The following is a 27,443-nucleotide window of genomic DNA, read 5'->3' on the forward strand; positions in this document are numbered from 1 at the left end:
CACCTACCGCCGCCGAGGATTGGCCAATTGCTCTCCCAGATCCCGCTACCTCTAGGGGCCGCCAGAGCTATAAAAGAAGCCGCCCAAGCGGGGCCCTGAAGTGCTCTCGGCGGTCCTGGGATCTGTCTCTTGCTTCAACAGGGTTTGGACGGAACAGACCTAGGGACGCCCCCTCCTTTCCAACTACCTTCCATCTTATTTTTTAGTCACCATCTTCGAAACCACCTCAGCCTTTCTCAGCCTCCGAGACCAGCCGGCAGCGGTTTTTCGACCTTAATTCTTCACTGCCAAACAACCATGAGCTCCCAAATTCGCCAGAATTATTCCACTGAGGTGGAGGCGGCGGTCAACCGCCTGGCCAACCTGCATCTGCGGGCCTCCTACACCTACCTCTCTCTGGTAAGAATCCCCTGGATGCCCCAAGCCCGGTGCCCAACAACTGCGCAAGTCTGGCCCTCTGGGCACCCGCTGGCCTTTGTCCCGTTGGGGAGCCGGAGGGCGGAGTCTGCGCTCCTGGCCTCGCCTCCCGCTGAACCTTTGTTTCTGCCATCTCTTCCCGCAGGGCTTCTATTTCGACCGGGACGATGTGGCTCTGCAGGGCGTGGGCCACTTCTTCCGAGAGTTGGCGGAGGAGAAGCGCGAGGGCTCTGAGCGTCTCTTAAAGCTGCAAAACCAGCGCGGTGGCCGCATTCTTCTCCAGGACGTGGCGGTAAATAGTGTGTGGGCCTGCGGACTACATTTCCCAGCAGTCCCTGCGCCCCAGGCGCCATCACAGCCGCGGTTTCACACCGCGAGGATTCTGGGGAGATTTGCAGACCTGTGTGGTGTTCTTCGTTGTGCCTGGTAGTGTGAGCGCGGCCAGTTCTGGGTCTGCAGCGTGGTCTCCCGGGGGGTGTAGGGGACTGCGGGTGATAGGCATCTCTAAGACCAGATCCTTTATCCCTGCGACTGTTGGAGAATGTAGGTTTTTTTAGTCCTTTGCTAGTTATGTGGCCCTTTCTGAGCCTTCCCTGTCTCCTGTGTAGAAGCCTTCCCAAGATGAGTGGGGTAAAACTCAGGAAGCCATGGAAGCAGCCTTTGCCTTGGAGAAGACCCTGAACCAGGCCCTTTTGGATCTGCATGCCCTGGCTTCTACCCGCGCAGACCCTCATGTGAGTACCCCCTTTATCCAAGACTACCATTCTAAGAACGTCCCTGGAATGAAGCTTATATTTTCTAAGTCTTGGTATCATTGGGCAAATTTTCGTACTGATAGCGTTTCCAAAACAGTCACGCTGTTATCTACAAGTGGCAGTGTTTTCTCTCCCTTCTTTCACTCAGCTCTGTGACTTCCTGGAGAACCATTTCCTGGATGAGGAGGTGAAGCTCCTCAAGAAGATGGGCGACCACCTGACTAACATCCGCAGGCTGGGTGGCTCCCAGGCTGGGATGGGAGAGTATCTCTTCGAAAGGCTCACCCTCAAGCACGACTAGGAAGCCTTTGGAGCCCAGAGGCCTTCGAGGGGCCCCTCTGCATTTCCCTGGTATCTGGCTTTTGCCTGAGCCAGTGATAACCCCGAAACCCCACCCTGGAACCCTCTCCCATGCCTTGGACCAAATGGAAACAATAAAGCGTTTTGCAGCAGCCGGTGGTGTGTGTGTCCTGTGGGCAATGCCGTGGGATCTGCTCTCACGAGGCTGATCTGGGCGGGCCTGGCAGGGAAAGAGGCCTTTGCCCGCCTGTTCTAAGGTGGGAGCTCCCCTGGGGTGTATGGCTGTAGCGGGTCCTCTGCTTGCCAGGCTAACGGCCCCACCTAGATGACAGAGCCCCTGCTCCAGGGAGGGCCTAGTTTATTCATCCCCTGGGGCTGCTGGCTGGAAGCCCACACTGTTACCTGTGTCAGGTAGTCATCATAGGCTTCTAGTGTGTCACCAAGGGACGTGCCAAAGTGAAGGTAGTCTGGCTCTTTCCAGGAAGGTCAAGCAGGGTTAGCAGCCCTTAGTATGGAAATTGCCCACAGCAACCAGCGAGCACACCAGATGGGACCTGCTCCCAGGGCTGCTTGCTACACCTTTTGTCCAATTCAAGGTGCACAGGTGGGAGAGACAGTCCGGGGATTGTGAGGCGTGGGGAGCACGTGACGGACAGGAGCTGAGCCAGGGGCTGGGGCCAGCACAGAAACCGGGAAGTGTGACTTGGGGCCAAATCCAAATGGGAACTGAAGAAGCTTGAAGAAGGGTCCCAGTTACAAAAGGGTGTCAGTGCTGACCTCTGCCCTTCTCTGTTGTTGCTGGGGTTTAAGAGGAAGTGGCTGCTGGACACCTGTTGTTTTGTCCACTCAGCACCCTGCTCCTCCCGCTGTTGCTGCACTTCAGTGGTGGTGACTGGTGGTTCTGAGGGGAGAGAGGCTGCTGTGTCTGCCACACGGTGCCTAACAGGATGATCAGCAATTGGACGTTTCACTGCCCTGCAAAGCAGTTGGTTCAGAGGTGCTTCTGTGACCTAGTTAAGATTACAATTGAAAGGGAAAATATTTTGCCTAAACAGAGCTCTCCAGGGGACAGCATGATCAATAGCCGGTGGCCACAGAGCCCTGGGGATGTGCCCTAAGCGAGCACAGTAGAACTTTTCTCAATGATGAAAATGTTCTGTATCTTTGCCCTCCAATAACGTAGCAGCTACTTATGGTTACCGAGTACTTGCTTATTGCTAGTGTGCGGGAATTTAAAGAGACACACACGCAAGGCTCCCGATCTCCCGAAGGGCATTTTTGCAGTAACACAGCCCCATTCGGTCAGAGAGCGTTTCCCTCGAATTTTTGCCACAGGTATTTTGGGTCCCAACTAAACAAGACACAGGTGCCTTTCCTTGAAAGAACTCCGGATTCAGAACAGCAATCCAGGCATCTCCAGGACAGCAGAATGAGACCGGGAATCAGGGACCCAGGGGTGGGCAGGGGGAGAAATAGGACAGGGAGGGAAGAGAAAGCGGGTAGAAGCCAGGAAGAGGGAAGGGTCAGGTGAGGTCCACCAAACCCTTCTGTCCGACAAGACCTGGGATTCTTTTTTTTTTTTTTTTAAGATATTTTTCATTTTCAGAGAGAGAGGAAGGGAAGGAAGAAAAGGGAGAGAAAGATCTATGTGTGACAGATACAAGGATTGGTGGCCTCTCACACGCCCCCATCTGGAGACCCAGCCCTCAACCCAGGAATGTACCCTGACAGGAATCAAACCAGCCAGGATTTAGTTTGCAGACCTGGGATAATCCACCAAGCCACACCAGCCAGGGCATGGGATCCTTAAAATATAGATGTATTGTTTCATTCTCCACAGACACGTCGATCAGACCCCTTCCGCCCCCACTCCCCACTGCAGACCAAGTGCATCAGACACGGCACATGTGAGGGGCACCTCCCTGTCGCCAAAGCTGGGGACAGGGCACAGCTTGGGGATAGAGGAGCCTCGAAGTAAAAATGGAAGTTCTAGAACCCAGAGGGCTCAGTTCTAGACTAGGGGAAGGGGACCCGGATGCAGCACAGTGGTAAGATTCTAGATGGGCTTGGCGCCTGGGAGATGTGGCATTGGAGGACAACCAGTTGTGTCCTCAGTAGGGGACTCCCTCAAGGGCACCGAAGGAACAAGGCGACATGGGGGAGGACAGGGAAGGAGGAGGGGCTGGTCCAGAAAGGGCCAGCAGGACACCCAGCCCAAGACCGCGTCTTTTCTAGTAGCAGTTTGGAACCAAGCGGTTCTGCCCTGCTTTGCTTGGCCTCATTAGCCTCTCCCAGTTTTACCGTGCCCCGCCCTGCCTCTCCGCCCCTTGTTGCAGGTCTCCCAGAGCTCCCCTTCCAGCGCTCCAGAGCCCAGGCTGAGGCTCCCACGTCCAGGAGCACCACCAGGGGGCCCCCCTCAATCAGCCAGCGCCCGAAATACACCTGGGGAGACCCACAGGGAGGCTTAGTGCTTTGACCCCAGTTTCTGGGCACAGCATCTGGGCCTCTCCCACCAGCAGGCAGATGTCTGCCTGGGCTTACTGCCCCCGTTTCTCCCCATTTCTGCATCTGCTGCTAATTTCTCACCGCCGCCCTATTTCTGCACTTTATGTTCATTCTTCCCACCACAATCTTTTCCCGTCTCTGTTGCCACATTTTTCCTGTCCCTTGCTTCGTTTCTGTAACTGTCGTTCACTGCCAACGGCTGGCTCCTTTTGCTACTTATTTCTAAAGACACATTTTGCACATCCTGTCTCTGTGCCCCATGCTGCCGTGTTCTTTTTAAGATTGTATTTATTTTTACTTATTTCTAGATTTTACTTATTTATTTGTAGAGAGAGTGAAGGGAGGGAGGAAAGGGAGAGAAACATCAATGTGTGAGAAACATTGGTTAGTTGCCTCTCGCACGCCCCCTTCTGGGGACCCAGCCCGTAACCCAGGCATGTGCCCTAACTGGGAATCAAACTGGAGACCCTATGGTTCTCAGGCCGGCACTCAGTCCATTGAGCCACACCAGCCAGGGCTGCCCTTTTTAACATTCACAAAGACTCTCCAGTGGGACCTTAAATTGTCCCAGGTGGTGTTTACTCATCTCCCTCCCGGACATGAGAAGGGGTGCTGGCTGGCTTCTCTCTTTGGAGAGAGAGGGACGTGGGGCCTTAGTACTGGCCTTTTGAATGAGCTCAGCACTTTACTACGTCATTCAGTCAAACCCCAAACATTGAGGCCTGAAGTGAACATGTGAGGCGTGGGCTGTGCCTTTCGCGGGAGGCAAACCCACCAGAGCCAAGAACATCGATCCAACCGTTTCCCTTGGGAGAGCGAGACCTCACAGGGAGGTCAGTCTCCCAGCGGAAGCCCTTCCGTCTGGACATCCAGAGAACCTAGAACTACCTGGCAGGGACAGGGGCAGGGAGGGCCCCCCTTAGAGCACAGCTTGGTCAGGTTCAGTGAGGGGGTGAGGAGACCAGGTGGGACTCCAGGACCCACATGTCCCACAGTCCAGTGGCAGAGCTGGGGCGTCCAGTGCAGGAGGGGTGGGGGTCTGCAGGCAGGACCACACTCAGCGTGACACCTGCTCTGTGTCAGTGTGTGTCCTCACTGGGACTGGGGGCAGAGAGGACTTCCTCCTTCAGCAAGCAGCTCCTGGGCCCCAAACATGGGCGAGGCCGTGGGGACAGAGCTGTGAATGGGACACAGTCCTCATTGTCCTGGGACTCAGAGGGCAGAGGGGTCACTCAGCCGCAGGAGCTAGAGACAGCTGAGAGGGTGGCAGTGACTGGCGGTGGGGCCGTCAGCCTGCTGGTGGGGAGGAGTGGAGGGAACTTTCGAGTGGGAGGTGGCAGAGGGACGGAGGAGTTGGTGGCAACCGGGACAATGAGGGTCCTTCTGACACATCTTCTTCCTCCACCCCCAGACGGCCACGACCAAGGTCCCCGAGATCCGTGACGTGACGAGGATCGAGCGCATTGGTGAGTGAGTGTGGAGCAGGAGCAGCACGGGACCTGCCTGCCCTGCGCTGCCCTGCAGAGCCAGCCTGCCCTGCACCCCAAGAGGCATGAGCATGTGCTCCAGCCCCCTATCTGGTGGGCAAGGATCCTGAGTCCCCCAGAGGGGTTAGAGGGCAGCTGGGGCACCATGCTGAACCCCAATCCCAGGCTGCAGGCTTTGCTACCATGTGAGGTCCTGGGTGTGTGTCTCCATCCTGCTCGGCAGTCACAGGAGGGGACAGTTGCGGAGTGCGTGCTGGGTTTGGCTCTGTACTGAAGGTCCCGTCCACCCAGCATGCACTCGGGCAGTGTTAGCTCCCTGAGGGCTGGTCCCCGGCCTGGCTCGTTCCCAGCTGTGCCCCCAGCGGAGGGCCTGGCAGAGCAGACGACACAGATAACCACTGAAGGCACAGGTTTACATCCTGCTGATCCTCGCGGGTGCCCCACAGGTGCACAGTGTGACGTCCTCCTCATGCAGCCGAGGTGACTGAGATGCAGAGCTGTCAGTCACTTGTGCCAGCTCACACAGCAAGTGCGCCTGGGCTCCAGGAACAGCAAGTCGGGGTGCAGCAGGGCTGGTGGGGTGCAGCCTTCACAGAGAGCCTTCCTGGCAGGGAGGAGACTGGGCTCAGTGGTTCAGATTCATTCAAGGCAGGCAGGCCAGGCCCACCTTATATTGTGCTTTGTGGGTAATTGCTTTTATAATAACAATTAAAGCTAAGGGCCGCCACAGCTTGAAGATTACGACGTGCTGAAGGCTTAGATGTCGGTTAGTGTTTTAGAGCAAGGAAGTGTTTTTTCATTAAGGTAAGTATAATACACTGTGACATTTAGACATGCGCTAGTGCACACTTCATAAACAACAGTATAGTGTAAACATTAGTTTTATAGGCGGCGGCACAAGGAAGTCAAAAATTTCATGTGACTCCTTTATTGGGACACTTGCTTTATTGCAACTCGCTTTATTGCGGTGGTGGAACCAATTTCGCCACCTCTCCGAGTTATGCCTTAAAGGGTTTGGGGGTTTTAGAAGCATGTTGCTGGGTTCCACTTATGAGCCAAATAGCCAGGGGCTAGTTGCTCTCTGGGCCTCCGTTTCCTTATCTGTGAAATGAGAGTAGAATAGTTCACCTGCTTCAGTAACGGGAAGTCCTTTTCTTGCAGGCGATGATGCTGTGTCTGTGCTTCTGGGACCCCAGGACCCAGCAGACACTAGTGGCGCCCAGGCCCGGGAGCCATCCCCAGTCCCTGCCCTTGGGGCGCTCATGGTCTAGTGTGGGGTCGACAGATCTTCTCTTAAAGGGCCAGACAGTAAATCTTTCCTCTGCTGAAAAAGATTCAATTCTGTTGTTGCAAGGGGAAAGCAGCCCCAGACAGTATAAGCAAATGGGCGTGTCTGTTCCTATAAATCTTTATTTACAAAGACAAGCGGCTGGACCACAGGCTGTAGTTTCCCAGCCCTGGTCTCATGTAAAGTATAAAATCCCGAGTCTGCACTCCTCACTGGCTGTGGGTCTTGGGCAAGGGACCTCACCTCTCTGAGCCCCTCCAGCATCCATGTCGGTGAGAGCCTGGGGTGGTTAGAGAATCCCAGAAGTGCTCCCAGGGGATAGTAGCTGGGACTGTTGTTTCTCAGGGTTTTGTGAAAGGAAATGAGAACATGTGAGACCACGTAGGTCATAAGCACAGAGTAGTCGTGGTCCTTAGCCTTCCTGGTTAGTCCTGATCCGATTCTGTGGTTAACCAGCTCCCGATGACTTGGGTCCGGCTATGATGGATTCTGAGAAGAGCCCCTCTGGTTCACTGAGCATTTCACAAGCCCTGCCGCCCTTCCAGTGAGGCGGGGACCCGGGCCCCCAATTGGCCAAGGAGGAAACCAGGGCCCAGAGTGAAGCCCATCACCTCGGGCCTGCCACACACTGCTAGGGGCTGGCCAGTGACTGTGTCTCCTGGTTCCCTCTCTGCACACAGGAGCTCACTCCCACATCCGGGGACTGGGGCTGGATGACGCCTTGGAGCCTCGGCAGGTAGAGCTGATCTGGGTGGGTGGGAAGCCTGCTCCGTGGAGGCCCCGGGAGTATGGGGGCTGTTATGTACTTCCGGACCTTTAGCTCCGTATTTATAAAATTCAGTCACATGTAGAGTTTTATTGGTCTGAGAAGAATTGGGGTGGCAAAGGCTCTTTGGCTTTTCCCCGATGTCCCGCCAAATGTCCGTTTTCCTGTCCTGGGCCAGGAGGTGGTAGAGATGGGGGTAGCCTAGCAGGAGGCACCTGTTTTGCTCTCTGGTCCCCCACCCCACAGGCCTCCCAGGGCATGGTCGGTCAGCTGGCGGCCCGGCGGGCAGCTGGCGTGGTGCTGGAGATGATCCGGGAAGGGAAGATCGCCGGGCGGGCGGTGCTCATTGCCGGCCAGCCGGGCACTGGGAAGACAGCCATCGCCATGGGTAAGCGACCTCGGGACAGGGGCTCTGCTGCGCTCTTCCAGATAACCCACCATGTGAGCCAGAACCAGGTTGTTTCGTGTAACAGGCATCCCAAAATGGCTTCGGCTTATCCATGCAGGGTTCACTCCTTCACGTGGAGGAATCTGAACTTGGGCATTTCGGGCTTGCTGAGCAATTCTGTGAAGTCTTCTACCTTCCTGCCTCAATGTTCTCGGCACTGGTTTCCATGTGGGGGTCACCTGGGGTTCCAACAGCGTTGCCTAAGCACCAGCCTTCTCACCCACACTCCATGTAACGGGAAGAAGAGGAATTGCAATAAGGTTCTACCTCCTAGATATACCTTTATCTCTTGAGTTTCCCTATCACTACTTCTAAAAAATATCCTACAAGGCTTCCAAAAACACTCTTCTCCCCGAATCCTGGGGGTGAGCCCCCAGGCTCCAGAACAACTGCCCTTTAATCTTGCAGACCACCTCAAGGGCCTAGACACCTCCTCCAGGAAGTTTCCAGAAAAATAGGAATTCCATCGTGAACACTAAGGGTACAGAAAAAAGTAACAGCACTTTTGAGTGAATCCTAGGGCTCACTTCCAACCCATCTTCCAGAGAGATCCCCGAGTTTCCCAAAGTACTATCTCACAGTCCTCAAAACTTTCTAATGATCTGGGGACCCCTCAGCTCCCAGAGCAAACCCCAGTAATCTGAAGACCTCGGCGGAGGCAACCCCTGACCCCAACCTACTTCCAGAGACAGCCTCAGAACCACAGGATCATCATCTTCCAGGGCTCCCAGTGTCCCCATCAGTCTACCCCCTACCAGAGAGCCCCCAGAACCCCTTGTCTACACCCAATCATCACCAGACCCTTACATCCCCCAAACCCCCACACCCCCTAAATTTCCCGTTTCACAACAGCCTCGATCTACAAGCCTGTGACTTCCTCACCTCCGGAGGGGCAGGAGTCTGGGACTCCTATCTGCTCTGAATCAGTCACTCAGGGGCTCTAGGCCCCACATACCACTAAGGAGAATTGGCCAACTGCACTTCCTGAACACTCCACCTCCAGGGGCCCTAATGGCTATAAAGGAAGCCGACTTGGCCACCGCATCATGAGGATCTGTCCCTTGCTTCCATGGGGTTTGGACACAACAGACCTAGAGACGCCCCTTCTTCCAGACTCTGACCGCCCTCCAACCTCTTACCCAGTACCACCTTCAAAATCACCTCAGCCATCCTCAGTCTCCAAGACCAACCATCACGATTTTTTGAAATTAATTCCTAGTAAGAAACAAAGATGAGCTCCCAAATTCGTCAGAATTATTCCACCGAAGTGGAGGCTGCCATCAACAGCCTGGCCAACCTGCATCTGCGGGCCTCCTATATCTACCTCTCTCTGGTAAGAGTCCCCAGGATGCCCCAGGGACTGGAGCCCAACAACCAACTGCGCCCGTCTGGCCCTCTGGGCACGCGCTGGCCTTTGTCCCGCTGGGGAGCCAGAGGGCGGAGTCTGCGCTCCTGGCCTTGCCTCCCGCTGAACCCTCGTTTCTGCCATCTCTTCCCGCAGGGCTTCTATTTCGACCGGGACGATGTGGCTCTGCAGGGCGTGGGCCACTTCTTCCGAGAGTTGGCAGAGGAGAAGCGCGAGGGCTCTGAGCGTCTCTTAAAGCTGCAAAACCAGCGCGGTGGCCGCATTCTTCTCCAGGACGTGGCGGTAAATAGTGTGTGGGCCTGCGGACTACATTTCCCAGCAGTCCCTGCGCCCCAGGCGCCATCACAGCCGCGGTTTAACACCGCGAGGGCTTCTGGGAGATTTTCTGACAGCGTGTGTTCTTTATTGTGGCTGGAAGCGTGAACAGGGCCGGTTCTGAGTGCGCAGCTTGGTCTCCCGCGCTCTGTATTTGTAGGGGACTGCGGATGACAGACACCTGTTAGACCACGCCCTGTGGGAGAATGTAGTTTTTAGTCCTTTGCGGGTTATGTGTCCTTTTCTGAGCCTTCTCTGTGTCCTATGTAGAAGCCTTCCCAAGATGAGTGGGGTAGGACTCAGGACGCCATGGAAGCAGCCTTGGCCTTGGAGAAGGACCTGAACCAGGCCCTTTTGGATCTACATGCCCTGGCTTCTACCCGCTCAGACCTTCGCGTAAGTACCACTCCTATTGAAGTAGTCTACCCGTGCTAAGACCTTCCCTGGAATGAAGCTTACATTCTAAGCCTTCGCGTCATTTGGACAAATTTTATTTGTGAACAGCGTTCCCCAAAGTCTCGCTGTTATCTACAAGTGGCAGTGTTTTCCTTCTTTCATTCAGCTCTGTGATTTCCTGAAGAACCAGTTCCTGGATGAGGAGTTGAAACTCATCAGGAAGATCGGAAACTACCTAATTAACATCCGAAGGCTGGGCGGCGCCCAGGCTGGGTATGGTGAGTATCTCTTCGAAAGGCTCACCCTCAAGCACGACTAGGAAGCCTTTGGAGCCCAGAGGCCTTCGAGGGACCCCTCTGCATTTCCCTGGTATCTGGCTTTTGCCTGAGCCTCACCCTGGAACCCTCTCCCATGCCTTGGACCAAATGGAAACAATAAAGCGTTTTGCAGCAGCCGGTGGTGCGTGTGTCCTGTGGGCAATGCCGTGGGATCTGCTCTCACGAGGCTGACCCCCCCGGCCTGGCAGGGAAAGAGGGAAGCTCCCCTGGGGTGTGCGTGGCAGTAGCGGGTCCTCTGCTTGCCAGGCTAATGGCCCCACCTAGATGACAGAGCCCCTGCTCCAGGGAGGGCCTAGTTTATTCACCTCCTGGGGCTGCTGGCTGGAAGCCCACACTGTTACCTGTGTCAGGTAGTCATCATAGGCTTCTAGTGTGTCACCAAGGGACGTGCCAAAGTGAAGGTAGTCTGGCTCTTTCCAGGAAGGTCAAGCAGGGTTAGCAGCCCTTAGTATGGAAATTGCCCACAGCAACCAGCGAGCACACCAGATGGGACCTGCTCCCAGGGCTGCTTGCTACACCTTTTGTCCAATTCAAAGCACACAGGTGGGAGACAGTCCAGGGATTGTGAGGCGTGGGGAGCACGTGATGGACAGGAGCTGAGCCAGGGGCTGGGGCCAGCACAGAAACCGGGAAGTGTGACTTGGGGCCAAATCCAAATAGGAACTGAAGAAGCTTGAAGAAGGGTCCCAGTTACAAAAGGGTGTCAGTGCTGACCTCTGCCCTTCTCTGTTGTTGCTGGGGTTTAAGAGGAAGTGGCTGCTGGACACCTGTTGTCTTGTCCACTCAGCACCCTGCTCCTCCCGCTGTTGCTGCACTTCGGTGGTGGTGACTGGTGGTTCTGAGGGGGGAGAGGCTGCTGTGTCTGCCACACAGTGCCTAACAGGATGATCCGCAATTGGACGTTTCACTGCCCTGCAAAGTAGTTGGTTCAGAGGTGCTTCTGTGACCTAGTTAAGATTACAATTGAAAGGGAAAATATTTTGCCTAAACAGAGCTCTCCAGGGGACAGCATGGCGAACAGCCCAGGGGCCACAGAGCCCTGGAGACGTGCCCTAAGCAAGCACTGTCCAGTAGAACTTTTCTCAATGATGAAAATGTTCTGTATCTTTGCCCTCCAATGACATAGCAGCTACTTATGGTTACCGAGCACTTGCTTATTGCTAGTGTGGGGGAATTTAAAGAGCCTCACATATAAGGCTCAGGGTCTCCCAGTGGGTTTCGTTTTGCAGTGAGAGCTCTTCCCCCAAATTTTTGCCACTTGTAAGATAGGTCCCAACTAAGGCATGCACAAATGTCTTCCCTTGAAAGAACACTGGATTCCAGAACAGCAATCCAAGCGTCTCTTCAACAGCTGAATGATACCAGGAATCAGGGGCCCGGGCAGGGGGAGAAATAGGACAGGGAGGGAAGAGAAAGCAGGTAGAAGCCAAAAGGGAGGGATCAGGTGAGAGGTCCACCAAACCCTCCCGTCCAACCAGACCTGGTATTCTTAAATATAGATGTATTGTTTTCATTCTCCACACACACATCAGTCATACCCCTTCCACCCCCACTCCCAACTGCAAACCAAGTGCATCAGACACAGCACACGTGAGGGACACCTCAGTCACCAAAGCTGGGGACAGGGCACAGCTTGGGGATAGAAGAGCCTCGAGGTAAAAATGGAAGTTCTAGAACCCAGGCAGCGCAGTTCTAGACCAGGGGAAGGGGACCCGGATGCAGCATAGTGGTAAGGTTCTAGACTCGCCAGCCGGGACCTAGAACCCAGTGGTTTCATGGTGGGCCTGGCGGCTGGGAGATGTGGCGTTGGAGGACAGCCAGTTCTGTCCTCAGCAGGGGGACTCCCTCGAGGGCACCGAAGGAACCTGGCAATATGGGGGAGGACGGAGAGTCAGGGAAGGAGGCAGGGCTGGTCCAGAAAAGGGCAGCAGGGCATCCAGACCAAGACTGCCAGTGTTCTCCGGCAGCAGTGGGGAGCTTCGTGGTTCTCCCCTCCTTTGCTTGGCCAAAGCGTAGAAGAGGGGACCCTGGGTGGTGGGACCCTCCAGGCAGAAGTGGACATCACAGGGAGGGTCAGCACAGAGTAAACAGGAGTGCCTGTGCTGGAGCCGCTCTGCATTCAGTTAGCACAGGTCCTTTGAAAGTGCTCCAGCTGTGAACTTGATTGTCCGATTAGCTGGGGCACCACTTGGTTGCCAGCGCTGGATGACCCCTCACCCCCCAAGGCCAGGCTGAGCAGGGCAGGCTCTGCATCCTGCAGAATTTGCAAGCTACAAAGGGTTCTAGGAGCCCCAGCTTGGAAGGTGACAGGCCCCGTCTCCTCAAGCCTCTGGCACCATGAGAGTGTAATGGCAGATTTTTGGCCTCTCTGACCCAGGCGAGGCCTGGGAGACTCAAGGGCAGATTATGCATTCTGGAGCCCGAGAAAGGCACCGCGTTGTGGACTGTGGAGTGTTGGGCATTCCAAGACCAGAGCTGAAGGGGCTAGAGGTATGGTGAAGGGCGTGGGGTTGTGGGCCCCAGAGAAGCTTGGGGGTCTGGAGTAGGGTTTAGGAACAGCGCCATTCTGCATCCACCCTCTGGAAGAGAGGGAGGCAGGGCGGACCTGGAGTGTGCAGCGGGATTTAGTTGCGCTCCTCGCCCAGGGAGCTGGCGGGGCTGAGGGGCTCACTGGGAGTGCTGACTGAGCTGGAGGGGGCGGTGTCTGAGCTGCGCTTGCTCCCGCCTGTGGAGGAATTGCAGGAGGAGCGGCGCGGCCACTCCGGGGCACGGATGTTGCGCCGGTCCTTGGCGGCCTCCTCTTCTTCGTCGTAGCGCTCGCCTTCTTCATTCGGCAGCCGGTCCTGGGGATCATCCTCGTCCTCACTCAGGTGTGGGCTCGAGTGTCGAGACAGCGAGGGTGACGGTGGCACCGAGGCTGGCCGTGGGTAGCGGTACCCCTGGGCCTGTGCGTGCGGGGCAGTTAGCACAAAGGGCAAAGTGAGCATAGATCCGTAGCCCTGCCCAGGCCTTCTGATTCCAGGAGGGAACCCTCCAACCCCAGCCCAGGCCCCTTGCTCCGAGCCCTCTAAGGGACCCCTGGCCAACTCACCCTGTCAGTCTCATGGGGCTCGTAGGTGAAGTGTTCTGGAAAGGCCTTGGCCAGTGCCATGTGGCGCGCAGACATATAGTACTTCAGGGAAAAAAAAGTGGAGGGGCATTAGGGGGTGGGTGCCGACCTGTCCAGGGCAGGTGTGGGGAGGGGGGCAGGCACCCTGGCCACACCTTTTATGCAGATGAGCACACTCCGCAACATCTTCCACTAGGCCTCTAAGTCGTGGGGCCTCAGCCAGCGATTTTCAACTGGTGGGCTGCAAACATTTCTATTTTTATTTTATTTCAATGTTTAGATTCTTTGAATTTATTTTTTAGAGAGGGGAAGAGAGGGAGAGAAACATCCATCAGTTGCCTGTCGCACACACCCAGCGGGGGACCTGGACTGCAACCCAGGCATGTGCGCTGGGTTGCATGTGCCCAGGTATTGCATGTTTTAAAAATTCTTGCTAGGGTGGCAAGAAATTTTAAAACATGCAACACCTGACTACTTAGCCAGGGGCACTGAGGTCTTTTCCCTTAGATTGTCAAAGAAATAACAGCCAACACAGTAGCTTTCCGGTGTGAATGAACCAAAGTTCTACTTTTTTTTCTGTCAGATTGGCAAAAAATATATTTTTTGATGTGCCGCAGAATTTCTGTAGTTTGTGTGCGCCCTGAGAAGAAAATCGCTGACCTAATCCTATTATCCGCTTTTTGTGGCTCCACCCCTCATGTAGATAGAAGAGCTGTGAATGGACAGTATCTGAGTCGGGGGTTTTTGGCCACACCCTTATGCAAATAGAGAACTTCGGGCCAATGCGAGAAGTTGATTAATTTCTCAAAGGGACAACAACCTTTATAAGTATGAGACCTGCTGCCTCTGTGCCAGCCTTTGGGACTGAGGAACCAGACACACAGAACCGGAAGCGGTATATTCACCAGCACAGGACAGGAAAGGGAGTTGAGTTATACCCGGCCTAGGTATTTCCAGTCTAGAAGGTCTGAGAGACGCTCAGTGCGGTTCCGCTGGATGATGCGCTGACGCCGGGTCTGCTGGCAGAAGCTGTAGAGGAAGGAGGTGAGTTGCGAGCAGGAATCGTCCAGGCTGCGGAACCGCCGGTCCAGAATGTAGATGCCTGTGGGGTTCAGGGCAGGAACTCAGGAAACTCCGGGAAACCTTCCTTCTCCCTGGGATGCTGTGGCACCAAAGCCCCTCCTCCCCAGGTCCCCGGGAGTCCTAGATCTCAGTCTGGGTGCTGACCGTAAGCTGAGGGGTCTGCGATGTGTTCCTCCATGAAGCAGCCGAAGCCGGAGAGGTTGGTGGAGATACTGGGGATGCCCATTACCGTGCACTCGGCTGCGGGAAGGCGTGATAAAGACCTACTTAGCTTTTCTCCCCTACTTAAATCACAACAAAAGCCTCAACGGCGCCCTCTTCTGGCGCCTTTAACCAACAGCTGGGCACTGTGCTCAGCACAGGAGCTGGAAAACCCAGGCTGCCCAGGCTGTGCATTAGACTATTACAGTTCCTATTTCTTTCTTTAAAAAAAAAAAAAAAAAAGATTTTATTTATTTCATTATTTTTTAGAGAGGGGGAAGGGAGGTAGAGAGGGAGAGAAACATTAATGTGTGGTTGCCCCTCATGAGCCCCCCACCGGGGACCTGGCTTGCAACGCAGGCATGTGCGCCAACTGGGAATAGAACCAGCACTGAGCTACACCAGCCAGGGCTACAGTCCCTGTTTCTTAGAGGGGAAGCTAGGAGGCTCAGAAAAAGGAATTCACTTGCCCCAAGGCCTCGGAATGAGGAAAAGTCTACGGTTGGGCAGTGAGGATGCTAATTTGTTGAGCTCTGAGCCAATGCCTGCTATTCTGCTTAATCCTCACAACCTATGAGATCCTTTCTTGCGCCAGTCGCACTGTCTTGGTTATCATAACTTCACAGTCTGTTTCGACAGGAAGTTACTATTGCTGTGCACCGAGTAAGCACTATGCTTTGTTTGCTACCTTAACCAGCACTAAGAAATGGTTCAAGAAGTTCCGTATAATTCTTATGTAATATCTTTAAAAACCTCTGTTAAGCTACAAAAGCAGACACCAAATACAACAGGACTTGTGGGAAAAATAGGGTGGGGACCAATCACACAAAACCTATGAACCATTTTAACTGTGGATGAATGAAAACTGACAAAACTCCTAATTATCATGCAGCATGGTTTGAAAGCCTTGCTAACTTACTCATAAATTAAGAAACACTACAGCAAATGTATTTATTTAGCCTCAAAAACACATGAAAGAAATTTGATTGGAAAGGGTGTAAGGAGAGTTGAGTTTTGGAGACCAGAGCACAGCAGCCAAAAATGAGGGAGAATGACAAATAAGCGGTTCCAACTTGCAGCCAACAGCGGGAGGGGGAGCGGGTGGGCACTGGGGGCAGCTGAGGGAGACCTGGCCACATTCAGTGGTGTTAGCGAACTGTGCGTAAGCTGTGGTTATTTGGGGGAGGGGGAAGGCAAATGTCCGCAAATGGGGGGGGGGAATCACATGTGAACGGTGACATCAGTCCTCCGGTTACACATCACATGTGCAACTGTGTCACAGAAACACGCGCTGTGGCGGAACAGACTGTTGCCACTGAGCTGGAGCCTCAGAGGGGGCCAGCGCCTTGTCCCAGGATTGTTCCAGATCTGACCAGAACCCCAGCGCCATGCCACACTCACCCGGTGTATAGCCCCAAGGCTCATAGTAGGAGGGGAAGACCCCGAGGTGGCAGCCGCGGACAAACTCCTCATAGTCCACGGGCAGCAGGGGGCTCGTGGAGGAGAGGAACTCCGGATGAAAAATAATCTGGCAGTGAAAAAGAAGGGCTCAGCCCGAGGCGCCCTATTCAGCTATTGTCTGGGATCCGAGAGTGGCCCGGAAAGGGTGAAAAACTAGTGTGAAGTAACACAGGTCAGGGGCAGGACAACGATTTCAATCCCGGTCTGTCTGCCTCCAAAGCTAAGGTTCTTTCGAGACATAGCAATCCTTTGATGAATTAGGTAAGGGGGGGAATGTGAGGTCCAGGCTCCGCCCCCTCCCTACCATGGCCAACCCACCCTGACCGGTGGTCTCACCTTGACCCTGTCAGCACTGCTGTTGAAGAGGCCGATGCGGCGAATGGTGGTCAGGATAGGGTCTGAGGAGTCGTCCAGCATATTGTGGGTGCACACAGGGGGGAACGACTGTCGCTGTAGGGGCCACAAATGGGGTAGGGGTCAGGGTAGGGACATGCTGACCTTGAGAATCCAAGGAGACTACAATTCCCATCGGGCTGTGAAGCAACAAGCCTCAGGATTACGCAGTTATAGACTTCCTACTTGCTCTATCTGTAAAGGCTCTCCTCTTTTTCTTTTTTTAATATTTTATTTATTCACTTTTAGAGAGGAAGGGAGGGAGAAACAGAGTGAGGGGAACATTGACATGTGAGAGATACAGTGACTGGTTGCTTCCCCCCTGACCCCAACTAGGAACCTGGCCCTCCACCCCGGCACATGCCCTGACTGAGAATCGAACAGGTGACCTTTCAGTTCATAGGTTGGCACTCAATCCACTGTACCACAAGAAACTACAAGTCCCAGCTGTTTCTGAGGCAGAGCCATGTTAATAAGCCCCACAGACTACAGGGAGTTGTAGCTATCTTGTTGTGTATTCTTGGCTCTATCATCAAAGAAATTCAAAGGAGCTTAAACTTCCCCCAGTGGACTGGGCAGGGCCGAGGGGGGAGTGGGCAGAGACTGTGTCCTATGCTAGCAAGCTTCAGGGTCTGCTGGAAGTTGCAGTTTTCTTATGAAAATCCTGGACTCCTTTCTCTCCAAGTTCCCTTTACTCTCCATCCTGCAGTTCTCTCCACTTCTGCCCCCAACAAAGGCCCAAAGAAAGCACAGTTCCCAAGAGGAAAATTCCCACTAAATTCTTCCTTCAATTCCCACTGGAGGACGATAGAGCTAGTGTGACAGACGTACTGGGGGTGCTGCTGGGATGTTCATGCTTTTGCAAATATTCCACTGTTTCTCTCATTAAGCGTTCTACACACTTCAGCCCTGGCTGGTGTGGCTCAGTGGACTGAGTGCTGGGTTGCGAACCAAAGGGTCCCAGGTTCAATTCCCAATCAGAGCACATGCCTGGGTTGGGGACCAGGTCCCCAGTAGGGGGTGTGTGAGAGATAATTGCACACTGATGTTTCTCTCTCTTTCTCCCTTTCTCTAAAAATAAATATATAAAATTGTAAAAAGAAAAAAAGAGTTCTATACACCTTTAGTCTACCAGCTCCAGCGAATGAAAAAACTACAATTCCCAGCAGCCCCAAGGCAGAAACTTGCTCAGTGAGGCAGACTGCCTTAGGGACTATTGGAAATTAGTTTGGTCAAAAATGGTTCATACCTTGTTTGTGCTACTTGAGTGTTTAGGTTTCTATTCCCCAGGAAAAGACGTACCAACCCTGACCACAAACCACAAACTCCAGAGAAGTGTTTTAGCTGACCTCCTGACTATCCCTAAGGAGGCCCAAGAAAACTACCACTCCAATCAGTCCCTGGGGGCAGAGGTGGAGCTGGTAAGGCTTTAGGACGGTTGGGAGCAGTGGTTCTCCCTTTGTGGCTGTCCTGACTTTCTTAAGTTCCCCTTCACCTATTGTGTGTTGATCCTGAGGATGCAAAGAAACCACAACTCCCAGGGGCCTGTGTGGCTGACTCAGCCACAGGAAGCCTGGCTGCCTTAATGGCTTCTGGGAAATGAAATTCCACCAGTCAGCTCACACTAGGCCTCAGAACTGATTCCCCTGTAAGAATCGCCCAATAAAGCCGAACTCCCATCAGTCTCTGGAGTCAGAGCTAACATGGCAAACTGCCTCTGGGGCTGTGGAGAGCTGCCGTCCCTCTGCTCAGGGATCCAAACCGTACCTGCGTGGCAAAGATGGCTCTCTTCATCATAGTGAAGTCCTCCTTGTCCAGCATCTTGTTCATGTCTGGGAGGCTCCCCCTGCAGGATGAGTAGGGGGATGCAACTGAGAAGGGGTGAGGAGAGGGGTTAGGACCCAGAAGCATGTCGGGCTGAGAGTGGGGCACTCACACCAGCAAGGATTCGTAAAGCTTCCTTCCGAATTTCTCCTTCACTGTGTTGGCCGTATCCCTGGAAAGAACAGAACATCACATCAGCTGTGTGGCCAAACATAGGTGGTCTTCCCTCTCTGACTTTGGTGACTCATCAGTCAGATGCAGATAAAAATAGCATCAACCTCAGAGGTTTGCAGGGAGAAGTGGTGCAGCCTTGTCAAAGAGTGAGCAGCGCCCGGCACACGGCGAGCCTTCCAGAAATGTCAGCTATTATTAGAACTTGTACCAGTCCTAACAGTGGCAGTGCTAAGCCCCATCTTATAAAAAGGGACAATTATGCTGAGGGAAGAAAATGTACATACCCAAAGCTAGCAAATAGTGCCACCCCCACTGCCCCGGGGACGTCCCTCTATTCACAATCCTCCTGTAGCTCTGGCCTCATTCTCTCCACTTTTGGTCTAGGGCACTCTGGTCCAGCCCCAGCGATCTCCTCGCGCTCTCTAACACACCTCAGGGCCTTTGCACTTGCTGTTCCCCCAAATACACACAGGGCTTCCTCCCTCATTTCCTCTATATGTCTCTACCCAATGCCACTGTCTTAGTGTGGCCTGTCCTGACAACCTGACAACCCTGTCTCATATCCACCCCCCCCTTTTTCTTGCCAGAGCTCTTTCTATGGCATTTTCTAGAAGGTGAGCTCGAGGAGGGCAGGGATTTTATCTTTTCTGTTCACAGCTGTGTTCCCAGGGCTTGGCACAGTGCCTGACACATAGTAGGTACTTAATGAACATGTGAGGGGCTAAGGAAGGAGTCTTACAGATGAGGAAACTAAGGCTCAGACAAGGGTGCCTAAAGGCAGGAAGCCAGCAAGGGTCAGTGGCCTGAGTTGGACCTCGCTGGTGTGGTCTCAGAGCCCTGGTCCCTGTTGTTACATTTGTCCCACCTACAGCTTTTTACTGCCCTGGAGCTGGGGGCATCTTAAGCAAGTAACTTCACTAGGAAAGTCGGTGGGGCAACTTGATCAGATTACAGACAACAAAACAGATCACAGCAGAAACGTTGGACCCACAGCCCACAGCTGGGACCCCGGCCGAGGGCTGCTGACCAGAGCTGCTTGCGGACGGCTTGGCCCTTAAGGGTCTCCACATTGAAATTGTTGGTCCGAGCCGGCATGATGAAGAAGGCAACCACCGTCTGCTCGCTGTTGTTGACCTGGGCCAGAGGCAAGGGGGCTGGTCAGATCACACAGGAGCAGGCGGAGGCCGCCCACCCTTTTCCACCCACCCAAGACAACTAGGACCCTGCTGTGCCCCTTCCTGTCAAGGAGAATTTTACAGGACAGGTTACCAGCCTCTAGGTCTGTAGACTCCCAGACGACACAGGGGATTCCCTATCCCCACCTCCCTGGGTCTCTGTTCTTGACAGTGTGGACCGATCTTCTTGTCTCCCCCTGCACCCCCCCTCTCCACCCCCTGACTCCCCCACAACCCAGGTCTTACTCTGAGCAGATAGTTGAGCCGGGCCAGGGCCTCCAGGAAGATGTCAGCGCCCTTGTTGGAGAACTCATAGCGGCCCGCGATAAAGAAGTACAGTGTCTTGTCCAAGTTGAAGTCCAGGTGCCTAAGGAAGTCATACTGCAGGGTGAAGCTGAGACCCTCACTCTCTAGCCCTAGCCTCGCAACTAAACACCCCAGAAGCTGCAGGGGCAGAGAGCGGCACAGAGCACTGGAGACAACATGGAGAATCCTGGGATCCGTTTCTCCTTCGATAGGGATCTGACATACTTCGGTACTCAGTCGCTGTTCTGGCATTCAGGAACTCAAGAGGCTGAGCACCCAACCCCTCCTCTCTAGAGACCTAGGTGTCTGGCCCACGTACCCATAAAAATGGCCCCGCACAAACTCCTGGATTCGGGCCTTGCTCTGAGCATGGAGGTTCTGGAACTCATGCATGGCAGAGAACTTCTTCACATTTAGTCCATTGGGGGTCACGATATCTGGGAATGAGGGAGAAGGTCCCATGTTTCATTTCTTCATTTCCTCATTCAGATCCATGTGGTTGAATGAATAACTGAAGGAGAGACCCCTTTCCTTTCACAATTTCTTTGTTTCAACAGCTCCTCTGTGAGCTCCCTTGATGACCCAGCTTCCTTGCCACTCAGATGCTTTCTTACTCAATGATACTTGCTTATGTTCCCAAGCATAACTAAAACTCCCATCAGCCCCTGCAAATGACTAACCAGAGGGAGAACTAATCTTCACTGGGGCTTCTGGGAGTTGTAGTTCTTTTGTTTGCCCTATACTACCCTGAGCTGGAAATGATTAAACATCTCCCTCCTGCTTGTCCTCTACCTTCAAGCCTCTTTTAGGGTTGCAATCATTTTCTATCCTGGCAAAAATAAAGCACATCAATGAAAAAATGCAACCACCATCAGCTCTTGGGACAAAACTGCAGGAACATAAGGACCTGCCCAGCCAAAGGCCTTCTAAGAGCTGTAGTTCTCATCTTACATACATTGAGAATTGATGCCATAGCCTGGGAAAAATAAGTGGTTCTAAACATAATCCAAGGAACCTCCATCCCATTTCAGAAGACCCATATCTACATTAGCCAATAAAAGAATTTTACAATTTCTGAAATTAGTAAAGGAACTACACCTCCCATTAGCCTCTAGCGTGTACAGGTCACCTTATACTCAGATCACCAACCTAGGGCATTGTGGGAGTTACAGTTCTCTGCTCTTGAAAGTAAAAAGAATTGATGTGGGCCTTGGCATAGATAACCAACTACCTCGTTCCTGTCTAGGGACCGCAGCCTGCCACCCACCTGGCTTCCTCTTGAGTAGGTGCTGAGCCTCAATGGCGGTGATCTGGGACACAGTAGCGAAGACGTGAGCGCAGTGGGCTGCCGCCCGCTCCATGCAGTATCGGTGATAGATCTGCCTCTCGCCTGCTTCCTTGTCCACATTGAACTGGGCAGGAAGAAAGGGCAGTCAGGCTAGGAGAACCGGGCAGAAGTCTGGACGTCCAGACTCTGGAGTCCTCGGACAGGCTGGAGGCTGGACTCCTGGGTCTGAGGGAGGAGGGCATTGGGGCCTTGGGACTTCTGGGTCCTGAAGAGGAGCTTGATCCCCTTGAGCTTTGCGGACAGCTTTGGGCTGTCTCCAAGCCCTGGCAGCCTCCACCTGGCCACACTCCCAGCTCACATTCTCCAGGTTGTTGTAGAAGTCCACAGCACCAGCACACAGGTATCGCCCCAGCAGTGTGGCGTGGGTGGTGAAGATCGTAGCCACAGGCAGCCGCCGAGCGCGGCACAAGCAGAGCCCAACGCCCGCCAACCATTCGTGGAAGTGCGCGACCACATGTGGCTTCTCCTCGCTCTGGGCCAGGAACTGCGGGGCAACAGGAACAGGGCCACTGTGTCTCCACGGGTGTTGTGAAGACAATCAACAATCCCCAAGGTGAACAAGAAAGCAGGGGACAGGTAAATCCACCCCACTGCAATTCCCAGAGGGCAAGGAACTATACATTTTTGAGGCAGCTGGACCAGGGAATGTCACCCCCGGAGACTGATGGGACACAGGGCTATTTTGGCCAACATTCTAAGTCCCAGCAAGGCTGACTTGGAAAGACTGAAGTTTCAGTGTCCCCAAGCTCTGGACAAAACTCCTGGAGACCCTTCCTCTGAATCACCAATAGACTTGCTCTCAATATTGGCTAAAGGACTACAATTCCCAGGATGCCATAGAAGCAGCCCGTTCATACATTGTTTATCCCAGGGCAAGGGAAATAGTTTCTCGAGCTTTTTAGAACCTAAAAGGGGGTTAAGACCAAGTTTCCTAGTTCTCAGATAGGCTGGCGTTTCCCAAACATCCAGGGCCCCATCTAAGAGCTAAGTCCAACCACTATAGGACTAGAGAACTACAACTCCCAGAATTCCCTGGGTGAGCCCTCTAGACGGGCCAACCTCCCCAAGAGCGAATTGACTCCGAATTCCTATACTTGGAAAGTTGGAGTGAATAAAGCTGAGGCTGGAATTTGGGCCTCTAAGGAAAAAACAGTCCGGGTCCTTGGATGTCCATGTTCCCAAAGATAAGAGTTCATCCTTGGACTAGGGACCTACAACTCCCGGCATGCTCCGGAAGAAACCGGTTCTCCTCTAGCCCCTACTCAGACCCCTCTGTCCAGGGGCTGATGGCTGCTGTAATTTTGGGCCTGGTGTCAAAAGGAATGACATGGGGACCGGCAGTGGGGCCTACCTCACCCAGGAACCAGGTGGCGAGGAAGCCAAAAAGGACGGCGTCGTTGGCTTCGCGGTCGTACCAGGGCACCCCGATGCTGCAAGTGTCCCAGAGCTCCCCCTTCCAGCGCTCCAGAGCCCAGGCTGAGGCTCCCACGTCCAGGAGCACCACCAGGGGGCCCCCCTCGATCAGCCAGCGCCCGAAATACACCTGGGGAGACCCACAGGGAGGCTTAGTGCTTTGACCCCAGTTTCTGGGCACAGCATCTGGGCCTCTCCCACCAGCAGGCAGATGTCTGCCTGGGCTTACTGCTCCCGTTTCTCCCCGTTTCTGCATCTGCTGCTAATTTCTCACCCGCCGCCCTATTTCTGTACTTGCTTTTTGGTTATTCCCACCACAATCTTTGCATCTCTGTTGGCACATTTTTCCTGTCCCTGGCTTCGTTTCTACAACTGCTGTTATCTCTCACCTGCTGTCTCCTTTCTGTACTTCTCTTTTTAAAAAATATTTTATTTATTTTATTTACTTTTAGAGAGAGGGGAATGGAGGGAGAAAGAGAGGGAGAGAAACGTTGATAAGCAAGAGAACCATCTATTGGTTGCTTCTCACACACCCCTGGCTGGGGACCTGGGGACCCAGGCACGTGCCCTGACTGGGAATGGAACCGGCGGCCTTTAGGTTCGCAGCTGGCACTCAATCTACTGAGCCACACCAGCCAGGGTTAATTTTATTATTTTTAAAAAGATTTTTAGAGAGGGGGAGAGAGAGAAACATCGATGTGAGGAATAAACAGTGGTCAGTTGCCTTTAGCACGTCCTCAACTGAGGATCTGGCCCGCAACCCTGGGAATCGAACCAGCAACCTTTCAGTTCACAGGCTAGCGCTCGGCCTAGAGCCATCCCGGCCAGGGTTCGACTTCCTTCTAACCCCACGTTTTGCTTGTCCTGTCTCTGTGCGCCCCCGCTGCCTTGTTTTTCCACCCGGCTAATTATTCCGACCTGCTTGCTGCCGCATGTCTCTCCTCAACCCCCACGATGCTTTCTGCCGCGACCTTTTCTCTGTGCTGCTAATTCTTCCCACCGGATGCCTCTTTCACTGTTGTCACTGTCGAATTTCTTCCCCCCGCTGCCCGTTAGTGACCCTGTCACCGTATATTTGTCATCACCTGCCTCCTCTTTCCTCTGCCCTTCGGCCCAGGTTCTCCTCTGCAGCCACGTGATCCGCTCTCTTTTCCCCAGCCCTGGGCTGCATTTTTCCACCCGCTGCCATGTTTCTAAGGCTCGCTGGCTCATTTCTGCCCCTGCCACAATTTTCTGGTCTGCTTCTTTTCCTCCCGATTCTATGGCCTAGGTTCTGGGCTCGCTGCCATAGCTCAGGCCAGCTGACGGGCAGTCACCCTGCTCCCCAGCCTGGTTTTTCCCAGCCTTGGGAGCCTGACCCCGATGGCCCTCCCCCTCCCAGCTGTTGTCTGCCCTTTTGCTGGGGGGGGCTATTCTTAGGCCCCCAGCACGTGGGGAGCAGCTGCCATGGGGGGGTGGGGAGGGCTGGGCTGCCCTAGGGTTTCTTGGGGACACCTTCCTCCCGCCTGACTGGGCTCCAGACCCCACCCCAAAGCAGAAGCTGTGAATGAATGAAGGGACCACTGTGTCTCTCCCTCCCAAGCCCCAACCTGTCTGCCCTTCAGCCTCTGCCTCAAAGCCCTCTCCTGGGGCTGCAGCCACCTCTTCATGCTTATCCTTCAGCCCTCATCTGGAGCCCTGGGACTGTCCCCTCCTCTCTTTAATCCCTGGCTCTGTGCACCGAAACTGTCCCATGGGTCTGCCTGCCAACCTCTCCTCCCTTCATCAGTATTCCATCTTCCTTTCTCCTTCTCGGTCTTTCTCTCTGAAACATCGGGCTGCCCGTCTTCTCTATCTAAACTCGGTCTCTCTCTCTCTATTGCTCTAGTCTCTGGGGGATGGGGGGAGCCACCATCACCTTTGGGGACACTCAGTCTCTCTCTCTCCATCCATCTCTCTCCCTTGTCTACCTGTCCAGCTCACTCTGCAAGCTCCACTGTTCATAGTAATAATGATGACGATGATAATAATAACCACAACGACCATAGCTCACCCACAGTGCTAACTTCGTACCAAGAACTGAGCTGGAGACTTTGTTAACTATTTCATCCTCCCACAATCCAACCGGGCAGATGCTGTCAGCCAAGGTTACATGGACAGGAAGTTGAGAAGCCAAATCTGAATTTCAGGCTCTTGAACCCCTGCTCTGGCCGCCTGCCTCACCCCAAGCCCACCACCCCTTCTGGCTGGTTGTCCATCCTTCCTTCCATTTAGCTATTTTTCTCGCTCTGGGTCTGAGGATCTTGGGTTCTTGGAGCCAACTTTTCGTCTGTCTTGTACCTGCTGTCTGTCTATTTACCCATGTCTTGCAGCTTGGGGTTCACCCACCTCCTTCATCGGGTCCTGCATCTAAGTGTCCACCATGCCTCCTCTCTGCCTGCCCGGGAAGGTACCAGGTCATCCCATGTTTTTGTCTATGCCTCCCTCTTTCCCGGGGGCCATGTCCCCCACCCCACCCCTTCTCCGTCTGCTGCCCCCACCCTGACTACGGGCACCCACCTACCTGCCCTCGGCTCAGCCATTTCCCACCTTGCAGCCCTTGCTGTTCATGGAGTCCAGCGTCCTCTTCAGAGCCGGGGTTGGGGGCTCGAGCAGCTCCACCTGGGTCCTCACTCCCTGCTCCGTGTACGGTCCCACCAGGTAGTAGTTGTCGCCCCACTCATCACCTGTCACCTTCGCCTTCGTCTGCAGCACCGTGTAGATGCCACCCACTGTGGGCCCAAGCCCATGAGGACAGGCCCCAGCTGAGGTCCACGTGTCTGGGCCCTGGGGCAGGGTAGGGGGCCATGGGAGGTGCTGGGGGCCTGGGCTTCTGGCTTAGAGGGAAGAGGGGACTAGGACTGGGGACCGGTCAGAGGGAGCACATCAGACTCAGAGGTAGGAGGAACTAGGGGCTGGAGGACAGTCCTCCTGGGTCTAAGGGAAAAGAAGGGGACTGGGGGAGGGGCTTTGAGGGTGGAGGGGGCGCAGGCCAGACTTCTGAGTCTGAGATAAGAGGTTGGGAGCCTGAGCTCCTGGGTCTGAGGGAATGAGGTGCCGGGGCCCCAAGGAAGACAGACGCTGAAGAGGATTACCAGGACCCAGGTTCCCGAGTTCTCAACTTACAGGAGCTGGGTCTAAATTCTCAGTGAGGCCCTAGTGAGGGCCCTATTCAGCTTCCCACAGCGGCCCAAGGAAAGATGGGACTGGCATTCCTTGCCCTCTCCAGAGACTCTGCTGACCTGTCTCCCAGTTTCCTGTCCCCAACTGGGGACACAGGCAGATGGGACCCTGCCCCTCCCCAGACCCCTCTCCAGACCCAGGAGGCGGGGCCCCCAGCGCCCTTACCTCCTGGAGCCTGGGCCCTGGTGATACACAGCTCTGTTCACGGCCCCTCCCATGGTGTAAGACCCAGTCCCTTTCTCTCCCAAGATTCAGCTAAGCAAAACCCCCCACCTCCCTCCCTTCTGAGGAGCAAGACTGCCTAGTGTGTGGGCTTTGGGCCCTGCTGGTTCTCCACACCCAGAACTTCAGGCCCTCTGGAGCCCGGGGCACAGAAATCCCGGGCCCAGCCACTCCCATCCCAGGGCCCAGCCCCTGACCAACTTAGGACTTTCCAGCCTTCCCTCGTTCCAGTATCCAAGTGTCTGTGGCCACAGGCTCCCTCTACTTCTAGGAACTCCAAGCTCAGGCCTGCAGCTCCTTTCAGAGCCTGCTCATTCAGTCCCCCAACTCTGTCCCATCCTAGGATCTAAGATCAGGGCCTTCAGACCTCTCCCATCTTTACTCTCAAGGGACCCATTCCCCTATTCTCCCACCGTGACTTATGTCCCAGTCAGCTCTCTCCCAAATCCGGAGGGCCACAGGTCTGAAACCCAGCCGTTTCCCAGTTTTGCACTAAGAAGTGCCAACCCGCCATCTCTTTTCCTGTTCAGGACCCAGGTCTCTCAGAAACCTCCCTGCGGGACCTAGGAATCTTTCCGATTAGCCCCTTTTCCCGCTAGGACCCAGTACCGGAGCTTCCAGCCTCCTTTTATCTTACAGTCAGGAGACTCATCTCCACCCCTCCACAGCCCAGGAGACATATCCCAGCTCCTCCGCAAGGACACGGGAGTCATAGGCTCCTTGCCCAGAACTCAGCAGTCATGCTATGTAGCCCCGGCTCCTTACCACTGGAGTCCCCGGCCCCCACCCCCGACTGCCCTTCTCATCCGGGCCCCGCCGCCTGGCATGCTCACCTTTGTTGGCCACCTCCCAGGCCACTTCGAAGAGCACTGTGTTCTCCAGGTCGAATTCATCCTCCCAGTCTTCCAGTCCTGGCAGTGAGGACATGGACAAAGTGCGGTTAAGAGGCATGGCGGACACGGGAAGGCAGTTCCAGGGGCCACAGGTGGGGGCTCCAGAGGTGTCTGCGGAATGCACCCAGTATAGCGTGGGGCCAGGTAACTGCTGCCCGAAGGGAAGCTTGCAACGCCCTGGGCTTCCTATTGCACGACCGCACCCCCGGACCTAAGCAGGAGGCGGCTGCAGCGTCACTGAGCCCTGCGGGGCCCCTGC

General features: G+C 54.5%; 3 protein-coding genes and 1 long non-coding RNA gene across 4 annotated transcripts; 3 read left to right on the top strand and 1 right to left on the bottom strand.

The window, feature by feature from the left end:
- The first annotated feature begins 85 nt into the window (after positions 1-85).
- FTL (ferritin light chain) lies at positions 86-1,624 on the top strand. Its single transcript, XM_024566308.4, has 4 exons — positions 86-399; positions 563-709; positions 1,026-1,151; positions 1,321-1,624. Exons 1-4 carry the CDS (start codon positions 298-300, stop codon positions 1,471-1,473), a joined length of 528 nt encoding a protein of 175 aa, XP_024422076.2. The 5' UTR covers positions 86-297; the 3' UTR covers positions 1,474-1,624.
- Positions 1,625-5,137: 3,513 nt separating this feature from the next.
- Positions 5,138-7,987, top strand: LOC128779617 (uncharacterized). The gene is made up of 3 exons (XR_008425688.1): positions 5,138-5,443; positions 7,433-7,488; positions 7,765-7,987. It is a non-coding gene; the product is annotated as an uncharacterized lncRNA (long non-coding RNA).
- A 1,146-nt stretch (positions 7,988-9,133) lies between these two features.
- LOC112310150 (ferritin light chain) lies at positions 9,134-10,495 on the top strand. The gene is made up of 4 exons (XM_053914821.2): positions 9,134-9,299; positions 9,468-9,614; positions 9,918-10,043; positions 10,210-10,495. Exons 1-4 carry the CDS (start codon positions 9,198-9,200, stop codon positions 10,360-10,362), a joined length of 528 nt encoding a protein of 175 aa, XP_053770796.1. The 5' UTR covers positions 9,134-9,197; the 3' UTR covers positions 10,363-10,495.
- Positions 10,496-10,622: 127 nt separating this feature from the next.
- GYS1 (glycogen synthase 1) lies at positions 10,623-27,422 on the bottom strand. Its single transcript, XM_024566436.4, has 16 exons — positions 27,125-27,422; positions 25,437-25,618; positions 22,807-22,998; positions 21,754-21,939; positions 21,375-21,519; positions 20,427-20,544; positions 20,048-20,168; positions 19,654-19,760; positions 18,565-18,624; positions 18,396-18,474; positions 16,572-16,685; positions 16,176-16,302; positions 14,718-14,813; positions 14,429-14,592; positions 13,473-13,553; positions 10,623-13,326 (listed from the first exon to the last, which is right to left on the bottom strand). The coding sequence occupies exons 1-16, from the start codon at positions 27,240-27,242 to the stop codon at positions 13,006-13,008; spliced, it is 2,211 nt and encodes a 736-aa protein (XP_024422204.1). The 5' UTR covers positions 27,243-27,422; the 3' UTR covers positions 10,623-13,005.
- Between the last annotated feature and the right edge of the window lie 21 nt (positions 27,423-27,443).

This window comes from Desmodus rotundus, chromosome 12 (assembly GCF_022682495.2).
Source record: "Desmodus rotundus isolate HL8 chromosome 12, HLdesRot8A.1, whole genome shotgun sequence".
Lineage (NCBI taxonomy): Eukaryota > Metazoa > Chordata > Mammalia > Chiroptera > Phyllostomidae > Desmodus > Desmodus rotundus.